This window comes from Musa acuminata, chromosome BXJ3-3 (genome assembly GCF_036884655.1).
Source record: "Musa acuminata AAA Group cultivar baxijiao chromosome BXJ3-3, Cavendish_Baxijiao_AAA, whole genome shotgun sequence".
Taxonomy (NCBI): domain Eukaryota; kingdom Viridiplantae; phylum Streptophyta; class Magnoliopsida; order Zingiberales; family Musaceae; genus Musa; species Musa acuminata.
The window spans coordinates 34617106-34640417 of record NC_088351.1 but is presented as its reverse complement, the minus strand read 5'-3'; the positions used below and the strand labels follow the sequence as shown (position 1 = coordinate 34640417).

Genomic DNA, 23312 nt, shown 5'->3' with positions numbered 1-23312 from the left:
TGGAGTAAACACTGATTTAATTCTGAAAGAGGATAAAACCCATAAATTCCAGGACCTTCAAATGTTCCAAAGCAAAATATCAAGGGGCAGCTATCACCTGATATGGAATTCTACCCATTCGGTTTGATCATAGCTTGGCTACTCGGAGTCTGAACAAGTCAAATCAACATTGGCCAGTGAAGATTTCTTCTACTTGTTTCTTCTTCTCTCTGGGTAGGTCTACAAGAAGAAAACAGCATCACAGTGTTAAAATATTATATGTAACTACTGAAACAAGAAAGTCAAATAAATTAAGCGAGAAGAAGGCAAGCAAAAGATGCATTACTTTTAGGTATGTAAGACATAAAGTAATGCAAGAATGAGTCAGTCTGACTTGATACATCTAAGCAGATGGCTGGCAACTTTATCCAGCCAAGCTATCATTGTAAGCTTTGCATTTCTAATGGGATCTCGTCAAGTCTATGCACTTGAGAGTTACTGTAGTTCATAAATAATGAATTCCAAACAAACAGTGATCTTCCACTTAACCAGACATCAATGAGAATAGTACATAGATGCAAGTAAGAGGGCTTTTTAGCAATGCTCAAGCATTTGCCTGCATTAGGACACTATTGACTCACATGGAACCAAAAAAGGTCCTTCAGCAGTTGCACTGGCTATGAACTTTCATGCTTATTTTGACAATAAATTTAAATCAGCATCTTGAAGGTTTTATGTGAAGGAACTGCAGTTGAGTGGAGATATCACCAGATCCAGCATTTTTTTCTCCCTTCTTTTCGCAAAATATATGAAAGTTAGGTCATCCTAAATCCAACTGTCACTGTTTTACACTAGCATTACTGATCAGATCAGACCTTTTATACTTCAAATGTATGAGTTCTAGACAAACAGAGACAGAAACCAGCACAGATCATCAAAGATGTGCCTGCACAGAAGAACTGCTAACAAGAATATGCTATTCCTGTATGATCTAGTAATATGTCAGAAAAATAGATTCAGATTGAGAACAATGACAAAGGAGTAGGCTTCTAGGTTTTGTCTCTCCATATCATCTATGGTTCACTGACAGAAGACTCACCTATCAAATCTGCTTGGTGATGTGTCAACAATCATGCGAACACATAAGATGGTACCATGACAAAATATTGACACAACATAGAGTTGCCTTTATCTTGCTATCGTGATATTCATCTCCCTGTTTCTTATCTTCTTCTGAGCAAAGCAATATAGTGATACAGACAAGAACGCTTGTTGATTTTGAGCTACTTGCAATCTAGTTAGGTAAAACAATGACTACATTAGAGAATGAGTCATTTAGCATTTAATGGCCTTCAATTTCTCTCTAGAATTCCTTTCTGCTCTCCTCTCTTCTCCTTTTTACCTCTAGTCTCCCATGAAAGCCACCTTCTTCCCTCAAAGAAAGAACACTTGATAGGAGGTGAAAAAAGTCTCATCACAATATCAGGAGGACAAAGAGATACTGGTTTGTTCTAATTCTGAAGGAGCTATTAAAGTCATAAATGATATTTATTCAGCTTGTTGGGAGCACTGGTTTCTTTCAGAAATCATCAATCATGTTCAATTGAGCACAGTAAATGATTTTAGATTCTCCCACACAGAGACCAACCAATTGACTCTGACTACCTCTCACACTAATGCAATCACATCGGAGAGCATGTCTTTACTCCAAATAAGTTTTCTCCTGTGATGAATTAAGTTTATTGAGGGAGTCTGGAAGATGCATGGTGCACTAGATACTAAATATTATAGTGTTGTGCCCATTTTTGCACATTCAAAATTTGCTAAAGTGGGAACTTTATCAGTTCTGATGAACTTATGATTACACATTCTGATTCATTTTCCTAGGGATGGGATATATTGTATAAGAAAAGAGTGTTTGACCTTATCTCAAGCTATGAGTGCATTGGCCAGTTTAATCCTTCTCGAGTTTACTTGGAATGAACATGAACATTCTATGTTGAATGAGAAAATAAATTGTCTTGTGAATTAACTGATTGTAAGTAGAAAATGCTGTAAAAAAACTAAGAATAAATCGAAAGAAACACTTGCGAGTTTACATGAGAGTCAATGATGCACGTTTGGCCAGGCATTTCGTCGAGCAGTTGGCGAGTGAGTTCATCGATACACGTTTGGTTGGAGATTGGTAGAGTCGTGCGGTGATACTGACTCTTGGTGGTGGATGAAGGTTTAGCAAGCGATTGCCGGGGAGGGAGAGGTCGAGAGGTCGGCGATGGAGGCGACGAGAGTGATGAAACGAGGCCAAGTTTATACTAAACCAAGCCTCAAAGTCGATGCTGGACTTGGGTTCGTGGATTCCAACTCGAACCGAAATCGAAGGCTCGGTTCAAATAAATCGGACCGGTTACCGAACCAAACGGGTCGGTCAGATCATGGCTCCCAATAACTCGGTTCATATCACGTGAGAAGTGTAAAGTTGCACGTGCGCTTACTAGGGTTGGCGTTTCTATATAGCTCTTAATCGCCCTTCTGCACTGACGCAGCTTTGCTTCGCTTTCGTCTCCTTGCAGGTACTCCTCCAGGTCAAGAGTTACGCTTCGATTCCGCTTGAGTTAGTTCCAAAGATTCGAACTTTCTGTATGATTTGAAGGCGGCATGTTTTATTTCTCCCGATTTTTTTTGCGGTTTATGTTCACCTGTGAACTGGGTCGCCCTTTTTTATATCAGTTCAAGCGTTGCCCGATGATTCAACTATGATTCGTTGCTTTTGATGCTCTGCTGTTGTCCTTGTCGTTTTTTATGAAGTAGAAGTTCAACAATCGTATCTTTAGGCGACTTATATTTGAATTTGTTTTATGTTATTGGAGTACTTTCTCTCGAAAGTGTTGCTGATTTTGGATTTTTTGGGTCTAAAATCGTGTTTGCTTATTTTTTCTTGCGTGTAATCATAATTTTGATGTATAGCAGTCACATGGTCAATCGGAATTACTTTCCCTGACATATCTTTGTATTTTAGGTGATCTTTCCATCGTTCTGTACATCAATAGGCAAGCGAATCCACTCACAAAATGCAGAACGAAGCTGGTGAGATGACCGATCTGTACATCCCGAGGAAATGGTAAACATCTCCCAACTCAATTAGGGGCTTCTGTCTTCTATGTACTGTTCTGTCATTGACCTTGATATAATGTCTTTGATGCTCAATCTCCGTGATGTTGCTGTTGTAGTTCTGCTACGAACAGGCTCATTACTGCTAAGGACCACGCGTCGGTCCAGATTAATATCGGGCATTTGGATGAGAGTGGCGTGTACACGGGCCAGTTCACCACATTTGCACTTTCTGGATTTATCCGGGCTCAGGTCTGTCTTCTCTCGTTGAGGTTTCTGGTGTCAGTATGTATGCTTTCTGGAATCATATGTTGCTTATGTGATAATTGATATGGTGCCGTTTTGCTAAGAAAAAATGTTAGGCTATTCGTACTCCTTCCCACTAAACATCTGTGCTTGCTGTTTGCTATAATGGGCACATTATCATGACTAGTAGTAGGCTCAATTGTTACTTTATTTCTTGCATTTTACATGTTATGTTCTACTGGGAAATGCTGAAGAATATGGATTTAATTCCTCCACATCTTTTCCACCTTTAAACACCTAAAATCCTGAAAATAATTTTGCCGTTTTTCATAATTAAGAGAAAGAGATTCATTATTTGTTTTTCGTCTAAATTTAATTACAAGCAGAAATAGAATGTACCAACATAAATATAAGATCAATGGTTTTTCATTTTGAAAAATGTAAGACAAAATAAAAAAATTGTTATCTTAATTTTTATTACATGGAATTGCAATAGTTTGACTATTTTTTTAGTTGATCTTGTGACATACAATCTGTCTTTTGTAAAGTTGTGGATTCTTGGGATCTCTGTTTTATAGCATACGCAACAGATCTATATTCGAAAAAGAAGACTATTTTAAAAAATAAAACTGAACAGGGGATGAGTTCCACAAAACCTACATAGAAGCTTTAAATTTATTAATGATTCTACTGCCTCATCTTACTTTCATCACTTGTACCTAATTTAAGAAAAGTAAACGAAAATTGGGAGGCAGGAATTGCCTTACGGGAGAGCTTTCGCCACCTGAAAATTTGCCATAGGGATACGTTATTTTTTATTGAACTGGGGGTTGATGGTGTGTTCATGATCTTCTTTTCATTGCAGTTGGATGATTCGTTGGATATTCATTTCTTCCTCTTTTTTAGCACTTGTACCTTTAGTACTGAACCTCATCTCTGGATTTTTTTTCTGCTGATTCTGAATAATTCGAGAAAGACTGAAGAAATCAGGAACTTGCATGAAGATTGATCGATGCATGTCAGAAGTGGCTTATTTATACATACTGCATAAATCATCGGAAAAAGAAAACTCACTTTTTTTTCTTGTGACAGTTTATAATTATTGCTATCATGTCCTTGTGATGTTTGTGTTTGTTCTGAAACTTCTGGTGCTCTGTAATGGAGATATGTATCTGAGTTGGTCCAAGCAATATTTATCTTTGGATGAACAGTTTGATGGAAACTGAACAATCATTATTGGAAGAAGCATGTTACTATCTTAAGATTTCGGTAAATTTAATTCCAACATAGAAAACAATAAAAATGATTCTTAGCTTAATCCTTAGTCACACTTTTGGTGTAGCTGGAAGTTACTTGTTCCTGAATTGTATTACTCTTGTTTTTTAAATTCTGCTAATTCCTCGATGTACTTAAGCTTATGACAAAACTTAGCTCTTGGTACATGTGCGAATCTTATTTTGCGTTTGGCCTCTTGTACAGGGTGATGCTGATAGTTCTCTGGATAGGCTTTGGCAGAAGAAGAAGGCCGAAGTCAGACAACAGTAGAAATCACTTGTGACGGGGAAAATTCTACATGTTTGATCCGAGTGATGAAGTTACTTTAGTTTCTGATGACATTTTAGTCCCCAATTAGATGCTTTAATTGTATTTGACTGGATTGAGCTATTATTTCTGCTCAGGTTTTTCCAGCATTGTCATTCAGTAGCTTGCTATTGATTCTTTTTCTGTCATTGATCTTGATATGGTTAATGAGGCTCAGAATTACCTCAAGTGGCAAGTTTGAGTCTGATTTTGACATCAAGCCTAACTTGGTTTCTTCTTGACATGGTCTGATTCAAAAATCCTTGAATTCAACTATTTGAGTCTAATGTAGTCAACTCATCTTAGTCTTATTGTTATATTATAATTATTATATCTCTAATTATATAAATGATCATTATCACTTTCTTCTACCGAAACATAATTCAAATCTTCTTATTCATGACTCAAGGGTCGATCACACGTGCACGAATCTCAAGCTCTGCCGACGATGGAGCATAGGAGGGTATCAAACATGGGTTGTCTTGCTGTGAGTTCAAATCGACATGGATAATATCCACGTACGTGTCAACATGTAATAAAGAGAGAAAACAATAAATCATCAATGTACAAGGATATTTTTACATGTATAAGAATATATAATTAGCCCATTTGGCAACGAACTAATTTGATGTTTATATCACGATTGCTAAGGCAGTAAAATATAAAGATAAAATATTTATTTTAAAAAGTATTCATTTTTTTAAAATTTCTGATAATTTTTTTAATAATGATATTATCTTTTGTAGCCACTGTCTTCACTAAGCATCATCGTCAAATCCGATTAACTCTCATCAAATTTATTCTTACCATCATTGTCGAACCCCTCTTATGTTTCACTCTTATCGTTCTCATATATAGCATAGATAATTGTTAATTGTTGTCATCTTAACTTTTCTTTTTTTTGTCTTATCGAACCCTTCCATCTTTGCGCCTATAGCTTTTTTCGCCTGTGCCTTCTTTGCTAACTATGAGCAAGGACGATGAGGGTGAGACGCGTAAGAGCAAGTTCGACTGAAACTAACATAAGATGTATGAAGAAAAGAGGTATATATGATAAGGCAAAGAGTAGGGGCTAACAATTGCATGTGTCGGGAAGTGAGAACAATGAGAGGCCAATGGGGGACTAACGGCGGATAAAATAATATTTTAATCCAAGAAAAGATGCCACGTTAGAATCGCAAAAATAGGGAGTTTTTTTTCAAGAATTTCGTTTATTAATTAACCCGGGTCGGACCGGACCGGACCAGACCAGACCAAAGCTGATCGACAAATAAGGGTACAGTGGTAATTGCGGAAAGACACGTTTAGTAGCGATCGCGAGTCCGCGCTAGGGTTTCTCTCTCGGCTTCGGTAATTTAAAGGCTCCCCTCGACGCTTCCGAGTTCTCGAGGAGGAGGTGCGCAAACAGGAGGCCGACATCCGAAAAAGATGGTTCGTCTCTACTCAACCCAAGTTTCTGATGCATGCCTCTTCTCTTTCTTTGTTTCTCTTGGTTATCGCGTCTCGATGAGTTGCTTGCTCCTGTTGGCGTGCGCATCGAGCCTATGGTTTAGATTGTTCGTTCGTGGATGATCGTATAACCCATTGTTTTTTCGGCTTTCTTACCTCTTAATCGTCTCTTGCTGTGGAAGAAAGTCGATCTTTTTAATGATCGGTATGTTTCTTCCTCCTAGTTTTCATGTAGCGAACGAGATGGGTTAGGTTTGATTTTTCATTACATAAGCGAAGATTATGACACGCGACCATCGGCAACGATCAGATGAGCAAAATTATCATAAGTTGAAGATATCAAAGATCCATAGCAAAATTGTCATGGTGTCTGAGAGCATGGCTTCGTCAGCTCTTTTTATGTTTTGGTTTAGTTGCAAGTTGGTAGCTTTGTTTTATCTTCCGTTGCTTCTTATCATTCTGATATAATGCAAAGATAGTACCTGATGAAAAATCAAATCTTGGATGGTTTCTCAAGTTTCCAGCTACCTATCTCGTATTGATTACTATACGTGAAGATGATAAATGTAGTTCTTGGAAATATATAAGTTATCTGTGGATGTTTATGCTGTCTTCTTCCCTTTGCTTTGTTTTTCCATGTGGTCTTCTGAAGGCAAGAAATATCAGTTCGATTGTTCTATGAGACCACTATTTCATTCTTATAGTTGTCAATATCTGTGTGAGCTCCTGATGCACTAAAATTTCCAGAACCAACTACTTGGTTATATCTGCCATCTTGTTCATCATATGTTATAGATCACTCTTTTTTGCTTGCTTGACTTGTTGTTTCCTCTTTAGGCCAGGGGATTAAAGAAACATCTGAAGAGGCTCAATGCCCCCAAGCATTGGATGCTGGACAAGCTTGGTGGAGCCTTTGTGAGTCGAAATATTTACATTCTGATACTATCTGTTGCACCTTTTTTTAGTTGTTTCAACTGTTGTTTTGACAACTAAATTTGGTTACCTATTAGGCTCCCAAACCATCATCTGGCCCTCATAAAGCCAGGGAATGCTTGCCCTTGATTCTTATATTAAGAAACAAACTGAAATACGCACTTACATATCGTGAAGTCATTGCTATTCTGATGCAACGCCATGTAATGGTGGATGGAAAAGTCAGGACTGACAAAACTTACCCAGCTGGTTTCATGGGTATGCAATTCACCCTCGTTTGATAAGACATGCTTAGTTTTTTTTTTCTTTTCGGTGACTTGATTTTATACCAAAATTGTGAAATGCCTAAATTAATTTTGGTTATATGCAACTGCCTCTATGCATATATGTATGCATATACATGTATTTCAGGGACTAAATTTGATTTTGTTACATGGCATTATATTTTCAGATGTTGTCTCAATTCCCAAGACAAATGAAAACTTCCGCCTCCTGTATGACACCAAGGGACGCTTCCGTCTCCATTCCATAAGGGATGAAGAGGCAAAGGTATTTAGAAACTGTTTCTTTAGATGGTCATTTTTTGTTTTACTTGCTTTAAAATACTGATGATGTTTGATTATCAGTTATCAAGTTTTGGATTGATTAAGCTTTCAACTAGATGAGAAAATGATCTGTCTAGGATTAGTCATACCGTCTCATTAGCTCCTCTGGTGTTGTTACATTATTATAATAATCACATTTGCTAGTATTTTGAAGATCCATGCATATAGCGAAATGCTGAATGTTTTTGTTCAATAACTACTAAAACACAACGAACATTAGCAGCAGTGCTATGCAGATAAAAGCATTGTCATGTTCTATGGATGGACAATGTCTTTAGAGAAGCGAATATGTGATCATTTGTGCTGATTATTGCATCTTCCATGATGATAAAAAGTTTTTTTTTTTCCTATACAGTTTAAGCTCTGCAAGGTTCGCTCTGTCCAGTTTGGACAGAAGGGCATCCCCTATTTAAACACCTACGATGGTCGTACCATTCGCTACCCCGACCCTCTCATCAAGGCCAATGACACCATCAAGCTTGATCTGGAAACCAACAAGATTGTAGACTTCATCAAGTTCGATGTCGGAAATGTTGTGATGGTGACAGGCGGAAGAAACACCGGTCGTGTTGGCGTGATTAAGAACAGGGAGAAGCACAAGGGGAGTTTTGAGACCATCCACATCCAAGATGCTACTGGGCATGAGTTTGCGACTCGCTTGGGCAATGTCTTCACCATCGGTAAGGGGACTAAGCCATGGGTGTCTCTTCCCAAGGGCAAGGGTATCAAGCTCAGCATCATTGAGGAGGCAAGAAAGCGCTTGGCTGCTGCTAATGTAACTGCCACTGCTTAATCCTATGCTCTGCACCCATCAGAATCTTGTTCTTGGAGATTTTGAGTAGAAGATACAATTCTTATCATAATTCTGACATGTAGTTTCCTGATGAGGGTTTTCTTGAAGTTCACCACCCTGTTCTTACTGCAGGATCTTGGCATTTTTATTTGGCATCATCAAAGAACTAGTTGAATTATAAATTTATTTATATTTGGTCTCCTCAAGAATTAGTTGTGTCATGATCATCATTTGGTGAAAGCTCACGAAACACAGTGGTGTGATGCTCTTTAGAAACCATTTTCCTGTTATTTCTTGATTCTGGTGCAACAGATGGCAGATATTAGAAATAACAGGACTTGCATCTCAACAAACTATAATGTGATTTATGATTACATCATTAAGAAGGTAAATATAAATGAAGAGACTAACTAAGCTTAATATTGCTAACGAATGGACTTTTACGAGATCGGATCATTGTAAATTGACTTATTTTTTTTACTTATTTATCAATCAAGTTTTTAATATATATTAATTTTAAATTAAAATGTAAATTGATTAAAAACGTTATAATACTAATTAATCCTTCTCTTTTTAGTATAATTAGTTTTATAATCGATTAAAAATAGTATATCACTAATTCACCTCTTCTTCTATGATTAACATCCTAATAGGTTTATTATGCATTTGCAGCTTCCTTACCTACTGATATCTTTTGTTCTGCTTTGGCAATTATCGCATCACCTCTGCTACAGGACAGTTATCGACACGAATAACTCCCTTACCCCTAAAACGCCTGAGGCGAATGGCACGATGACTCAGTCACACAGCACAGGGAGCTTCTCCTCACTCTAAATTAGAATGCGATGATTCGTCCGACGCAAGGTGGCGGCTTTACGCCGAGGGACGAAGGGGGCGGCGGTATTAGAGCCGAGGGTGGATGTTCCTATAATACCGATTCCCCGCCGATGGCTGAAGCACTTTCAGTGCTGGGTGGGCTCAAACAAGCCGCCCGACTCAACCTCTCCTACCTTGTAGTCTGGGCGGATTCCCTTCCGCTAGTCCAGCACATCAACTCAGATCACTCTTTTTGGACATTCAAGCTCTTTCGCTAGTCCTGTAGCTTTTGCCAGTTTGGTGTTTGCTCCCCCAAAAAATTATTTTCGATGTATCCAGCAAGTTTCTGTACGAAATTTCATCCTTATTGTGCAGTTGTGTGATGATGTTATGTTTTCTTGTCGGAAATCTGGGTCCTTTTCCCCTCATGTGTTCTCGTTCTCTTTGATGATTTCTTCCTCTTTGTACTCTTTCGATGATTAACTATTGCGAGATTTAATGGTTTCATTGATGAAATAATGTTTTAGAATCGCCTTAACACAACGGCGCATCTGGTGTAGTGGTATCATAGTACCCTCCCACGGTACTGACCGGGGTTCGATTCCCCGGATGCGCATCTTTATTCGTTAACTATAAAGAAAAACGAATACATTTTGACATACTTTAGGGGGGGCTTTTATATTACTACAAGAAAAACTACATCCATTTACTAAATATTAAAAGGCCAAAATCTTTTCCGATATATCAATTCATTTAATTAAAATTTAAAATATCATTAGATATATTTGTGTATTTTTGGCTTCTTATATTACTCTAGATATTGTTGGTGTAAATAATTTATTGGTCGTAGCCTCGGGGTCGACGTGGCTCGGTTCGGGTCCGGATGACGGATCATCGTTTCCTTTAGGAAGGGGCTCCTTGCCGACGCGCCCGGAGAGGGGTGCTTCGCCTTCGTCCCTGCACGCAGGTCGGGTCGAGATACTTGACCCGACTCCTCTGATGGTTAATCGGGTCCGGATGACGGATCGTCGTTTCCTTCAGGAAGGGGCTCCTTGCCGACGCGCCCGGAGAGGGTTGCTTCGCCTTCGTCCCTGCACGCAGGTCGGGTCGAGATACTTGACCCGACTCCTCTGATGGTTAAGTTAGACATTGATTGTCAAAGTCCCCTCTTTCTGTTTAGAATGCAAGGATCTTTATAGGGGAGTTCGGTGTTACCTGATGTGCCTGCTCGCAGGGGGTAGGATTGTACTTTCTGATGACGTCTGACATCGCTGTTGGCGTGACGTGCGGGATCGAGCCTGAGCGATCGTTAATGGGCCTCCATTGACATTACAACCTGTGTCAGCTACGCGTTGTCAGTCCGGCATGGGAGCCGGGCATCAACGGGTGTCACGCAAGTCTTATCATAATTATCACCCTCATCAGATATATTTTTAAATTTTAAATATTGATCAGTTGATAATGTACCGGATTTATTTATCAAAGAAAAAAAATTAAAATTTAAAATTTAAAATCTCATCCGATATATTCGAACGAATTATTATTTCATATTTTACAGAAAAAATAATGTTGAAGTGGACTGACTACATTGTGGTGGTGTTTCTCTCTTCTTACTGTGGTTGTTTGGAACATATTATTAGCATTTGGAGTACCTTTTGGGGAAGCAAACAGTGAAGCAAAATCTCCAACTCAACGTCAGCACCGGCAAGACATGGGATTGTTGTGTTATTTTACTGCCACGACACCGTCAACAGACACAAGCAAAACAACAGAACGTCTATAGAAATAACAGTGGAAGCTTTAATCCCCCCACAAGAGTACGACTAAATCCGTCGCACGTTAAACGGAGAAGCTGCATCATCTAAACAAGCAACGCTCCTATAGCTGGTGGTAGGGAACGTAGCCTAGAGACGATTTGACGTTCCTCACGATATCCCTACACCTAAACAGGAGGCTCAGCATTTGGTCGGCGAATGCCTTGTTCGCGTTCCCTCTTTGCTCGCTGGATCCCGATTCTTCTTCAACCCCATTGAGATTACGTTGCGGACGGGGCGGCGGAAGCACCCTCTCCGCCACGCCGAGGGAGGCAGGTGGCGGAGGAATGTAAGGGCTGTCTGCTCTCGGAGGATACGGTATGAGTGGGCGACTCGAAGACGGTGGCGGAAGAAAACTAACTGACCTGGGAGCCTTGCCGATGACGGGATCTACTGCGGAGGAGGTATCTGCACTGCTCCGGACATCGTTGTTGTTGCCGGCGACCACCACTGTCGCAGGCAGTTCGGCCTTACCATCAACAGTGTCCAACATGAATTTTACGCGGGGAGCTTCTCTTCCACCTCCGCTCGGTGCTGCCTCGTCGCTGGGCTTCTTTAGAATAGATTTCGGCTGCCCCGCGGGCTTTTGGGTCAGATTCAACGGAGGCCTCGACGGACCGAATGAGACGCCGACGCCTGCCCCGCTTCCAGGTCTGAATTGGTTACTCTCGGCGAGGCGCGACTCCGACCTCTGCCCGACAGCATCAGAGGATGGCTCGGGCGCCAGCGCGTCGGCGTCGCGGAGATAGTAGTAGACCTTCACCTGGCCGAACATCTGGTTGCTCCTCGCGTGGTTGAGTGCGGCTTCGGCGTCCGGCTTGAACTTGTACACCACCTTGCAAGTGTAGGATTTCCAGTACACGCGGGTCCCGGAGAGCTCCAGCGGCCCGAACCGGGCGAATTTTGCCTTCAGGGAAGCCACGGAAGGCAGCGTCGTCCTCAGCGGGAACTTCATCACGAGGGTGGTCGGAGAGGGCAGCCGAGGCGGCGGCGGCGGCTCTTGTTTCTTGACAGGCTCCGCCGCCCTGTCGTTGGGCTTCGCCGGCCCCGCTGACGCAGCCGCAGACGTCGTCGCGGCGACGGGGTCTTTCTGCCCCCGCTGCGGGCCCTCGAGCCCCTTGTGGCCGATGGCTGCCTTCTTTTCACCAGCCAAAGCTTTGAGCTTGTCCAGCTTCTTCTGCCGCTTAGCGCTCATCTCCTCCTGTCGATCAGATGGGGTTCGTTTGCGTCCGGCGACAGTGGGATCATCAGGCCTGGAACTGGCTTTCGGTGGTTTAGAGACGGAGGTTGGCGCCGTCTCCTCGTTCGTCACCTTTGCCGGAGCAACCACAGCACTTCCTGCAACAGGCTCCTGCGGCGGTGGCAAAGCAGCTGATGGTTTAACGGCTGGGACCTCCGGCGCGTCGGCCTCGCTGGCCGGTGGAAGGCCCAAGCTTTTCTGATAGACCAAAGAACGGAAATTGAGGAAGACATGAAGCGCTACCCAGGGGGCATCACGGTCGATCCCATAGAAAGGATATAGCGCTAGCTCTTGCAAGTCGCTCACCAGCTCCGGGAGTTGCAGATCACGTAAGCTCAAGTCGATGTCGGGATGTCGAACAGCCACAGCAGAGGGTTCCGTGGTGGGTGCAACTTCATCTTCCCTTCTCGGCAACTCCGGCTCCATGCTGACGGGCTTGGCCGCTGCTGATCTCCTATAAAGATCCTCAATCGTAGACGCTTTCACATGATCTGGTACGCCGATCTCACTGCTCTGTACCTTCTTTTTCTTCTTCTTCTTTTTCGCCTGGCCGGTGACACCGGATTCAGCAGAGCTACCATCCTCACGCAGGCGCTTCTTGATCTTCTTCTCCTTCATGATTCCACCAACTTGTGAAGGTCGGAGTGCCAACGACCCCGGCCCATACCCGGGTTTAGCATCAGCACTTGAATAAGCAGCGCCGCTGACGGTAGGGTCTAGTTTTCTGTGTGCGATCTCACTCAACTGTCTCGGTGGCTCGGTTTTCAACCTCCCTTCATCGAATACTTGTCTAATAGCGGGTGCGTCCGCGGCCGCCGGTAAGGCTGTCTGCTCCGAGACCGATCCATCTTGAGAAGTTTGCGGTGGCGGCTTCTCATCGGCGGCGCCAGCAGGAGCTCTCTTCTGTAGCACGTAGTCGCCGAGGCTGGTGCCGCCCGGAGCCGAGGCCGGCGGGCACGAGGCATCCTGGAAGACGAGGGTCGGGTTGGCGTGCGGGGCGTGATGGGCGGGCGTCTGTTGATGCTGCTGGGCAGGGAAGAGGTTGTAGTGGTTGCGGTGGGATTGAACGGGCGATGGAACATCCGGCAAAGAGGGCTTCGGGGGGCCGACGCTGGCGCTCGCGGGCTCTCGTTCGTCCCTTCGCTTGAGTACGTACTTGTTCTTCTTGGCTGACGGGACCTTGGCGGCTTTGTGTACGAGCTTATGGGAGGAGCTTTTCTTGTGGCGCAACGGCTCTGGCAGCACCAGTGGACCGCTCAGAGGAGCCGCTGGAAAATAATCGTAAATAACACAGGTAAGCAGTAATGTGACAGCGATGAGAGAGTAATATGTGACAGATGATACCATAATTAAAAATATTGAATAAAGACATACTGAATGTTTAAACAAATGTAATATGTGACAGATGACAATGTGAAACATCACATGCATCCGAACAACTAAGGTGTAACCCAAGATGGTTAATCCAAGTAACTACAGTCTATATGGTTTTAAAGATGCGGAGCACAAGCAAAGAAACGGGGACAACATAACTTGATGCCAGCATAGAAGAGGGGCCACCTGTGGTTGTACTCTGACCGCTACTGCTCGATTGTGCGTGTGATGGGCATGTAAAGATACATGACACCGGAGGAATATGAAACAAGAGAAATAAAAAACTTGAACGACCCATGAATGCTGGCGAATGTATCGTGAAAGGTTGCCGACGAAGGCAGCTTTCCCAGACTCTAGCAAAAGAGTCATCATGAACCGGAAAGCAACACTATATGAGACGATACATTTCAAATACTCCCTCAATCCTGTGTCCAAGTACATGACATGTTGTGAATCAAATGGGGGAGCAGGGTCTAAATAGACAGCAGGGGCGGCCTAGGCATGAAGGGCCATTTATGTTGCTGACATGTTATAGATTATTAGAGGATTGTTCAACTGGTACGATGCAAAAAGCCAGTGCACCTTCAACGCTGTTGGTACGATTTCAGAGAGTTAGCAACTAACTGGAAATAAATAATTTTCCAACCTTTTTTAAAGTAAACACGTTAACCTCCAAAACGCCTTCGTACAGCTATTAACCTCTATCGGAACAGATCTAGCCCGTGCTAAACAGGCAAACAACCTACGGCTCTGGTTCAAAATTTCTATGCAAATGACACCTCTCTCTAAATTAGATAGACTGACGCGACAAACAACGCCCAACTCTAACCAGTGAGCCAAGGCACGCCTTGATAAGAGACAGGTGGCCAGCACTGAGATCCTTACTTTATTGCCAATTACCAATAAACCACAAGCACACTTCAACTGGTGACGGGGAGAAACATCATTTGTCCTTTACAGAGTACAGCTGCAAGTCATCTACGAGGAAGCGCGACCGACGACAAGAAGTATCAATGCAGATTATTCTCTTGTGAAAAGGTTCAGCAGTTTGGTTCAGATCCCAAAGAAAACGAAGATAGAAGCTAAAATACCGACTTGGTACAGGAAATTGGAATCCATATCCAGATCTACACAAAACATCGTAATAAAGCACGAGAAGAAATCAAAGTTCCCACTTTTTCTTTCTCCCCTTTTCCCAACAATAATCCAATCAATCATGTCACTAATATATAAAGCAGGATACTGTTCCAGTCTTTCGAAATGGTTGGTAAAGGATATCATAAGTCTAAAAACAAAAACATGGGCAGGCACTAAGTAATACGGACGAGAAGTTGGTACCGTGCATCACTTAAAAGATATTGGGTCAACTGGTGCGACACCCGCTAATAGAAGAGCCTAAATAACTCCTGACTGAAGGCCACCTCAGATTAGACAACAAAACTATGGCAGTCATGACTGCAAATAAATCATTTCAGTTCTTTAAACATAGTTGTCCTTGGATAAGCCATGGTCTTTAAACCCTTTTTTTTTTCGATTATTGATGTATCACAATAAATTCTTCGTGCCCCTGTTTCTTGAGTCAGTATTCCTTGTGCAACATTTTTCTTACAACTGGGCCTCACCAGTATAATATTGTCCTACTACAGTAAAAGGACCCTAATTACAGAATAATGTACTTCTATAGATAACACTGATTTCGTCAAATTTTAAACTTAAAATTACATATTCCAATAACGTGACTAGCAAGAAACCTCTTGTCGATATTTAATCTCCACAACACACTCATGCCTATACATTTATTGCACTCGATATTAGATGATGAAAACTAATGTGCCAACTTATAGAGACCATACTTATCAATCTAACTAGGCCATACTCAGATAACCACCACAACAATGGATCACAAAAGAATCCTGAATACCGGCATCATCCTTTACATTTATGAAAATTCTGACAAAGACATGTCACAATACCCGAGACCCAGCCTAATCTGTGTCACGTCTCTTACATGTACTGCTCACGTACACAATGTATCAGTCTCATGTCTGTCTAAACACGTACCACAAATGAAAACTCTTCACGAATTAGAGATTTAGTAGGGAACTGGCACTGCATACAAGCTACCAGTAAATTGTCCTTATCATAGGAGGATTGAAAGTGTAATCACTTTCTACATGAGTAAAGAATAGATCAAATTAGAATAGAATTACTGGATCAAATTAGAATATTGTTGCCAGATGTGACGTGTTCATCTAAAAGTAAAACTGTACTTTAATTAAGTGGAGGCTTGGTAGGATCAATTGCCGAAATAATTATTTAAGTTTGATAGTGGGCCTCGGATGAACCAGTTCCTACTATTTTAAATTAGATTGATCAGATTAACAATATAATAATGTAAAGATCGAACACCATCTCTGACTCCTCTCAACAGATACAACATCGTCTTAAGAAACATTGGGGTGACCATTAACAAATAGTTGGGGAGAGAGATATGAGCCCACGTCCAATAACAACACTCTAGACGATAAGCATTAGCCAAAGGCAGGCAGGCCTGGACACAAAGGAGGAACAGGGTAATTTGTTGGGTCTCCAGCAATTACCGGAACTAAAAAGCTAGATGACGAATATAAATACTTGGACCCATATAAAACACACACATTAGTCTGTGACATCTTAGATCTGACAGCATTCTATCAAAGTCGGTGACTTCAAAAAGAAACCAATCTGAAACCCATCCAGAAATAGGATTTCTGAACATCATCAACCTATACACTTAAGGTTTTGAATTCAAAAGTTTGCCAGTCTTGTCTAATAGTTATAATTTCAGTGGACTTTGGTAAAAGATGTTCACCAGGAACTTTAAGTCAATACGCAGCAAATTTTACATGTTACCATTAAAAGAAAATTATCTGATGGGAGTCTTAGAAAAGGATCAATCAGATGCATAAGAACACAACAGCTTGGCGGAGGTTCTGGCCACGCAAATGCATCATCAAGTTAGGAAGTGTTAACTGAACTTTAATTTGTGATAGCTAAGTTACATTCATAATTTTGTAGATTTACATCTGCAATTTTAAATCCAGACTTGTCATTTGTGAAAACCTCTTTTTTCCCAATTCCAGGATATACAAAACTAATACTATCAATGTCTTACGTAGTGATAAGTAAACTGCATCCATAAAAAAAGAAGAAAAACTATTTCAAAACAATATCACGAAGAAAATCAGTTTATAAAATATCATTGTTATGCAATCTCAAACTCATCATGTTATAGAAAAATAAAAGGTAGAGAGTTCTAGTAGTTCCAAAATCACCAGATTAATAATAAATCATTACAAACTGTATTGTGCTGTCAAACAAAGGCCGAACCATATTCACGGGATCAGATGTGTCAATGCAGCACACATGGTCTATACAAAAACTAGAGTAGCATAATGCAGATAATGCATTAACTCAAATATCAAAGAGACAAATTCTAGTCAACAACAATAAAATCATGCTGGCATGGTAAATTTGCAACATTTATGCAGCAATAATTTTTATGCGTATGTAAAAACAGAAATTTAGTAACTCATCCTACAATAGTTATAACGTATTGAAGTAAAAAGAAGAGGGGAGATTGGACCTTTAATCAGAAAATGAAGCACAAAACTTTTCTGACTTGAGGAAATATTCAAATAAAATTCCTTCTTTATTACTTTGGCTTTTTACTGGTTTGCTCGTCCAAAGGACATGGAGCATTATTTACAGAAAACCAATTTGATAGGCATGGGTTTAATAGAAAAATTAAGATATACAGTATTATGTAAAATGACATAAATCAAGTATGATCAAAGAATATGGAAGCAATGAAGAAAAAAGTGTGAGATTAACTTGCTTCAACAAATTAGCAGAAAGGAGTAAAATGAGGCAACAACCACATGGACTATGTTCACCATGGGATCCCCATACCAGTATATCTAAATCCAAATGAAAGCTCTAGCTTGACTTGTGTAGAGCCTAAGATAGTAATTAACCCTAAAAAGGACATTATTGACAATCAGAATATACAAGCTACTTTCAATCCTAGTTTGGTTTTCACACCTCTTTTGCATCCTTACATTCAAAAAATTATGAAGTATATATCTACTTTGAATCTGAAATCTACATAATTGACAATAAGTTCAGGAAAATTACTGTCCTAACATAAAGGGTGTTGCTATAAAACTTTGAACAATGATATCTATCAATATAGGTCATATTACATCAGAGCATCAACCTAATGGCATATGAACATATAGAGAGTTGGATCACAATTGAAACATGATAATGAAAGAAAGTAGAACCAAGTCAAGCATTCCAATGCATCTACTATATTCCAAAACAAAATATACTTAAAAGAACAAATGATAAACAACCTCACAAATAAATTAACTGGTCGGTCAAAGATTGAGTTTACCAGTATTATGCATTTATACAAATTTAAATACAAATCATATCCCAGTGGCAACATAAAAGCACAACATAAAGGCATGCAGTGATTAATACCTCGGGGGGCAAATCTTTCGAGCTGATCTGGCATAGCCCCAGTGCGTCGAGATGGGCGCACTGGCTCCACACCAAATGCCTGTGCATATGTCTCATCAAACTCCTCAAACACTGCTCTCCGGTAAGCAAGCATCATCGCAACATTTCTCATCCGATCTATGCAAGCAGGGTCATCTGCTAAAGGACTCGTAGCTGTTTGTTGCAGAAAGGAGAGCGCCATGCCAGGTACAAACTTGTCTCTCGCGCTATTGACTTGCTTTAATGAGTAAATTCCCCCGAGCTCAAACCCTGGAACATCAACATAAAAATATCCGGGTACACGAGCAGGCTGGAAATTGAATGGGTTTCGGCAGTAGCAGGTCAGAGCAAGAGCCTCTCTCCGGCTTGCCTCATCAACTGCCTCTTCGACAGCCTTGACAAACGGCCGCAAGGTGGTCTGCTTAGACTTCTCCTCGTAGTGGGGATCGAAAGGGACAAGCTCAGCAGGTTCAAACCATCCGTAGCTACTGTCCCCGAAGAAGGCCACCAAAAAATGGCCTTCTTTTTTCGTCCTCCTGACAGAAGCTGAAGCAAACGCTTCGTTGAAGATATGACCAGGCCACCACGGGTGCGATTTTACCTTCCCCCACACCATGTCACCCAGCTCGAACCCATTCATCCAGTTTCCAACAGCCCCTTGGAGAATCGTAGCACCATTCGAGACCGAAACCTCATCCGACAGCAAGCCCTCATCGAAATCACTACCTCCCTCCGGATCTGCCATCATGAGCATCGCTCCAGCACCAGCAGAAGCAGAAACCCCTTCGGCGACATCAGATTCAGGAACCCTAGCCTCATCCATCGCCGCGTCCTCACCTCCGGGAGCGTCCTTGGGAGATCGAGAAAGATCCGCTTCGCCACGCTCGAGAACCATACTATCGACCTCGATTTTTCGCTCCACCGGGTCGAGCTCCATCGGAACCCTAGATTCACGTGAACCACGGCCGACTCCATCAGCCGCCGCCTCATCACTTGCAGGCCCTTCCTGTGGATTTCCCATCCCGAAGGAGGCAGCGGCGGAACCACGGTCGATCTCCCGCTCGCTCATGACAGAGATCATGACGAGAGCGGCGCAGGAACCACCGAAGCCCTAGGAATCGATCGATCGGCGGCGGCGACGGCGACGGCGTAGACAAACCCTATGCGTCCAAGATCGAAGAGCATACCCTCGATCGACGTAGAAAACAGCCAGAATCGATCACCGGGAAGAAGGAGGCGACAGGAAACCCTAGAGCAAGAGAAAGGAACGGAGAAGGATTGGGAAAGGGTGTGCGACGATGCGCTTCTCACATGACATGGGATCGTATATAGTGTGGCGGTGGGTAAGACCATCAGGGGAAGGCCTGCGAAGCCATCCAACGGTGATAAGGGTCTCTCAAATTTCGTGGTGATATCATCCAACGGTGACGAGGAGTCCCAGCCCGGAGGAGAAGACGACCCCGTCCCGATCGGACCATCGCACCGGACCGACCCCACGGGCTCGAGGGACGTCCCGCAGAAATCCCCGTCGTCCAGACCCGAACCGAGCCACGTCGACTCCGAAACCACGGCTCCCAGGTTATTTACCACAACAATAAGTAGTAATTATTAAACAAATTTTAAAACAATAAAACTTCCTTTCATGGATTATATTTATTAATGTCATCGAATTAAGAAGTAATGGTTTATATACATGCTAGCGCATCTATGTTCAAAGACACAGATTCACAATCTAAAAGTCTATCCTCTTCTGCAACGCGGAGGCCGACAACGTATTCGGGCATTGGTATAGCGTTTATCAGCTGACACTTCTTCATCATCACCAAAGTTACAGCATTGCGGTCAGCTGATGTAGGAGAAATTTAGCTCGAAACATGTTGATGCAGGAGAGCATTGGGTTTCGAGGTTTCAGGATTAGGAGTTGGGCAATCTGGAGGGGTCTGCAGGGCATCTTCTGTTGGTCTGTTCGAAGGGGATGGAATGGTTTTAGGTGGTGGGGAACCATGATCGAAACTTTCGATGCAATTCGGGTTCTCCTGGGAACCATGCGGTGCACGAATGTTCGGAAAGGGAAAAGGAGGGAGCAGGGGAAGCGCTTTTAGTCCCACATCGCTGATTGTTCGGATTTACCAACACGCTATATGAAGCTGTGGAAACGCCTCGATCGCCGAGTCTGGTAACGCTGGCTTGTAACCCGAGTGGGGGCAACGAGGCGGTGGAATGTTGTGTTCAAACCGAATAGGTTGGGTGCGTTCGTGCTAGACTTGGCTTGCCCGTTCCAAGTCAGGCAGCTGAGCTATGTGGCCCGAACGAAGGCCCGAGCCATATGGGATCCTAAAGCGAAGGGCACCGCGTCAGGCTGGTTTCACAGAGCAGCGTTAACCTCCCGCTCTTGACGGTGGAAGGATAACAGGCCGGTGCACGCCACACCCGCCGTACCTATCGGGTTAGCACTGACCAGACCACCACTTTTTGCACACCGAGCCTGGTAACGCTGGCTTGTAACCCGAGTGGGGGCAACGAGGCGGTGGAATGTTGTGTTCAAACCGAATAGGTTGGGTGCGTTCGTGCTAGACTTGGCTTGCCCGTTCCAAGTCAGGCAGCTGAGCTATGTGGCCCGAACGAAGGCCCGAGCCATATGGGATCCTAAAGCGAAGGGCACCGCGTCAGGCTGGTTTCACAGAGCAGCGATAACCTCCCGCTCTTGACGGTGGAAGGATAACAGGTCGGTACACGCCACACCCGTCGTACCTATCGGGTTAGCACTGACCAGACCACCACTTTTTGCACACCGATTCTTTTTTTTTATCTCGAGGGACCAACACTGACCAGATTCCACTTTTGTTTACAATTCGTATTATATATCACTTCATGGATTCTAATGATGCCGGAGAATTTTACTTGCGCTTCTCCTCATGTGATCAAATCAATGAAGAGCCCTTACGAGATATAATTTTCTTATTTCAAGATGCGTTCAAGGCATATAAATATATTTAAAAAAAAAATTAAATTCTCATGTTATCGTCGTATCCCACTATGCCCACACTTACATGCCTCTGATGGTGGATAACCTCCCGCTCTTGACGGTGGAAGGATAACAGGTCGGTGCACGCCACACCCGCCGAACCTATCGGGTTAGCATTGACCAGACCACCACTTTTTGCACACCGATTCTTTTTTTTTATCTCGAGGGACCAACACTGACCAGATTCCACTTTTGTTTACAATTCGTATTATATATCACTTCATGGATTCTAATGATGCCGGAGAATTTTACTTGCGCTTCTCCTCATGTGATCAAATCAGTGAAGAGCCCTTACGAGATATAATTTTCTTATTTCAAGATGCGTTCGAGGCATATAAATATATTTTAAAAAAAAATTAAATTCTCATGTTATCGTCGTATCCCACTATGCCCACACTTACATGCCTCTGATGGTGCACTGGTCATTTGTCGCTTGCATCGCTAGTGGTTGCATAGCTCTTCACATGCGACTTATCAATGACCTCATCGTCATCGTAGCCACACGTGATTTTGTACCAACTAACAACCACATAATCATCGTGGCACCCACTAATGCTTACGAGTTTGTCATGCAACCGCTGAGTATCATGGTCTTTTACATCTAGTTGACATCGATCGTGGCCAACAAATGCTGCAACGACATTGCTGTAGTTGCCCTAAGCAACGATAATGCTACGATCGCAACAAGCTATAACAATCACCCTAGTGGTAGCGATGTTGTCGTCGTATCCCACTATGCCCACACTTACATGCCTCTGATGGTGCACTGGTCATTCGTCGCTTGCATCGCTAGTGGTTGCATAGCTCTTCGCATGCGACTTATCAATGATCTCATCGTCATCGTAGCCACACGTGATTTTGTACCAACTAGCAACCACATAATCATCGTGGCACCCACTAATGCTTACGAGTTTGTCATGCAACCGCTGAGTATCATGATCTTTTACATCTAGTTGACATCGATCGTGGCGAACAAATGCTGCAACGACATTGCTGTAGTTGCCCTAAGCAACGGTAATGCTACGATCGCAACAAGCTACAACAATCACCCTAGTGGTAGCGATGTTACTATAGTTGTCGCCCACAACAACACTACTGTAGTCCCAATTTCTTCTCTTTTTATCTTTAATAAGATTATTACGAGTGATGAATTAAAAAGAAAAAAAGATAAAATAAAATCTGTAATCTCTCAATAAATAATATAATAAATCTTTTATCGAATGAGCTCTGACTTTAGAGGTATGTCCCATCTCATCATCCGCTAAAAGCCCATGGTGTGGGATTAGAAAGGATCACGACGAACTATGCAATTTCAATATATATGTGTTTTCTAAAGTATATATTGTATGCGTAGGCAGATGACAGAGTGAACCCATCGCACTAACATGATCATTAGCATCGTTGATTTTGTCATTGCTTTGACAATGGAAGGTATGCGCTCGGCTTTGTCAATGTGCAGTGTCGAGATGCACGTTATTCCAGTAATAAAAAATAACTAATCGGCTATCTCGTGTGGATGTCAGTCACAAATGGGCAACACTGATTAGTTTAACCAAATTTGAACTCTTATTGAGCTTTTACATAACCAAAATTTTAAATTTTTTTTTCGTTTTTTATGTTCGTAAGCTCGACCAAAGTTTTATCTATTCCATTATTCTAGCCGTCAAAAAAACTTAAGCACTCGTGAACTCTTATGATTTTATTGTGACAAGCACATTCATTTTGCTTCATAAATATTAAGTTTAAGATTTAATAAGATCATCATTCATCTTTGTATAGTTGTTGATTTGCATGGTTTGTTTGG

The 23312-nt window shown here is 42.2% G+C and overlaps 3 protein-coding genes and 1 non-coding gene across 6 annotated transcripts; 3 read left to right on the top strand and 1 right to left on the bottom strand.

Moving 5' to 3' along the window:
* The first annotated feature begins 2501 nt into the window (after positions 1–2501).
* On the top strand, positions 2502–5030 carry LOC135633436 (small ribosomal subunit protein eS21). Of its 2 annotated transcripts, none has more exons than XM_065142878.1 (4): positions 2502–2549; positions 2996–3097; positions 3207–3339; positions 4813–5030. In XM_065142878.1, exons 2-4 carry the CDS (start codon positions 3048–3050, stop codon positions 4876–4878), a joined length of 249 nt encoding a protein of 82 aa, XP_064998950.1. In that variant the 5' UTR covers positions 2502–2549; positions 2996–3047; the 3' UTR covers positions 4879–5030. The 2 variants fall into 2 exon arrangements, with proteins under 2 accessions (XP_064998950.1, XP_064998951.1); XM_065142879.1 differs by having other exon boundaries at positions 2519–2561.
* Positions 5031–6229: 1199 nt separating this feature from the next.
* LOC103978968 (small ribosomal subunit protein eS4z) lies at positions 6230–8884 on the top strand. Its single transcript, XM_009394942.3, has 5 exons — positions 6230–6345; positions 7201–7278; positions 7374–7554; positions 7748–7845; positions 8257–8884. The coding sequence occupies exons 1-5, from the start codon at positions 6343–6345 to the stop codon at positions 8692–8694; spliced, it is 798 nt and encodes a 265-aa protein (XP_009393217.2). The 5' UTR covers positions 6230–6342; the 3' UTR covers positions 8695–8884.
* Positions 8885–10055: 1171 nt separating this feature from the next.
* On the top strand, positions 10056–10126 carry TRNAG-CCC (transfer RNA glycine (anticodon CCC)). Its single transcript has one exon. It is a non-coding gene; the product is annotated as a tRNA-Gly (tRNA).
* A 1067-nt stretch (positions 10127–11193) lies between these two features.
* On the bottom strand, positions 11194–19798 carry LOC135633443 (PWWP domain-containing protein 1-like). 2 transcript variants are annotated; one of them, XM_065142893.1, is made up of 3 exons: positions 18466–19798; positions 12871–13832; positions 11194–12762 (listed from the first exon to the last, which is right to left on the bottom strand). In XM_065142893.1, the coding sequence occupies exons 1-3, from the start codon at positions 19562–19564 to the stop codon at positions 11389–11391; spliced, it is 3435 nt and encodes a 1144-aa protein (XP_064998965.1). In that variant the 5' UTR covers positions 19565–19798; the 3' UTR covers positions 11194–11388. The 2 variants fall into 2 exon arrangements, with proteins under 2 accessions (XP_064998965.1, XP_064998964.1); XM_065142892.1 differs by having other exon boundaries at positions 11194–13832.
* Positions 19799–23312: the final 3514 nt, after the last annotated feature.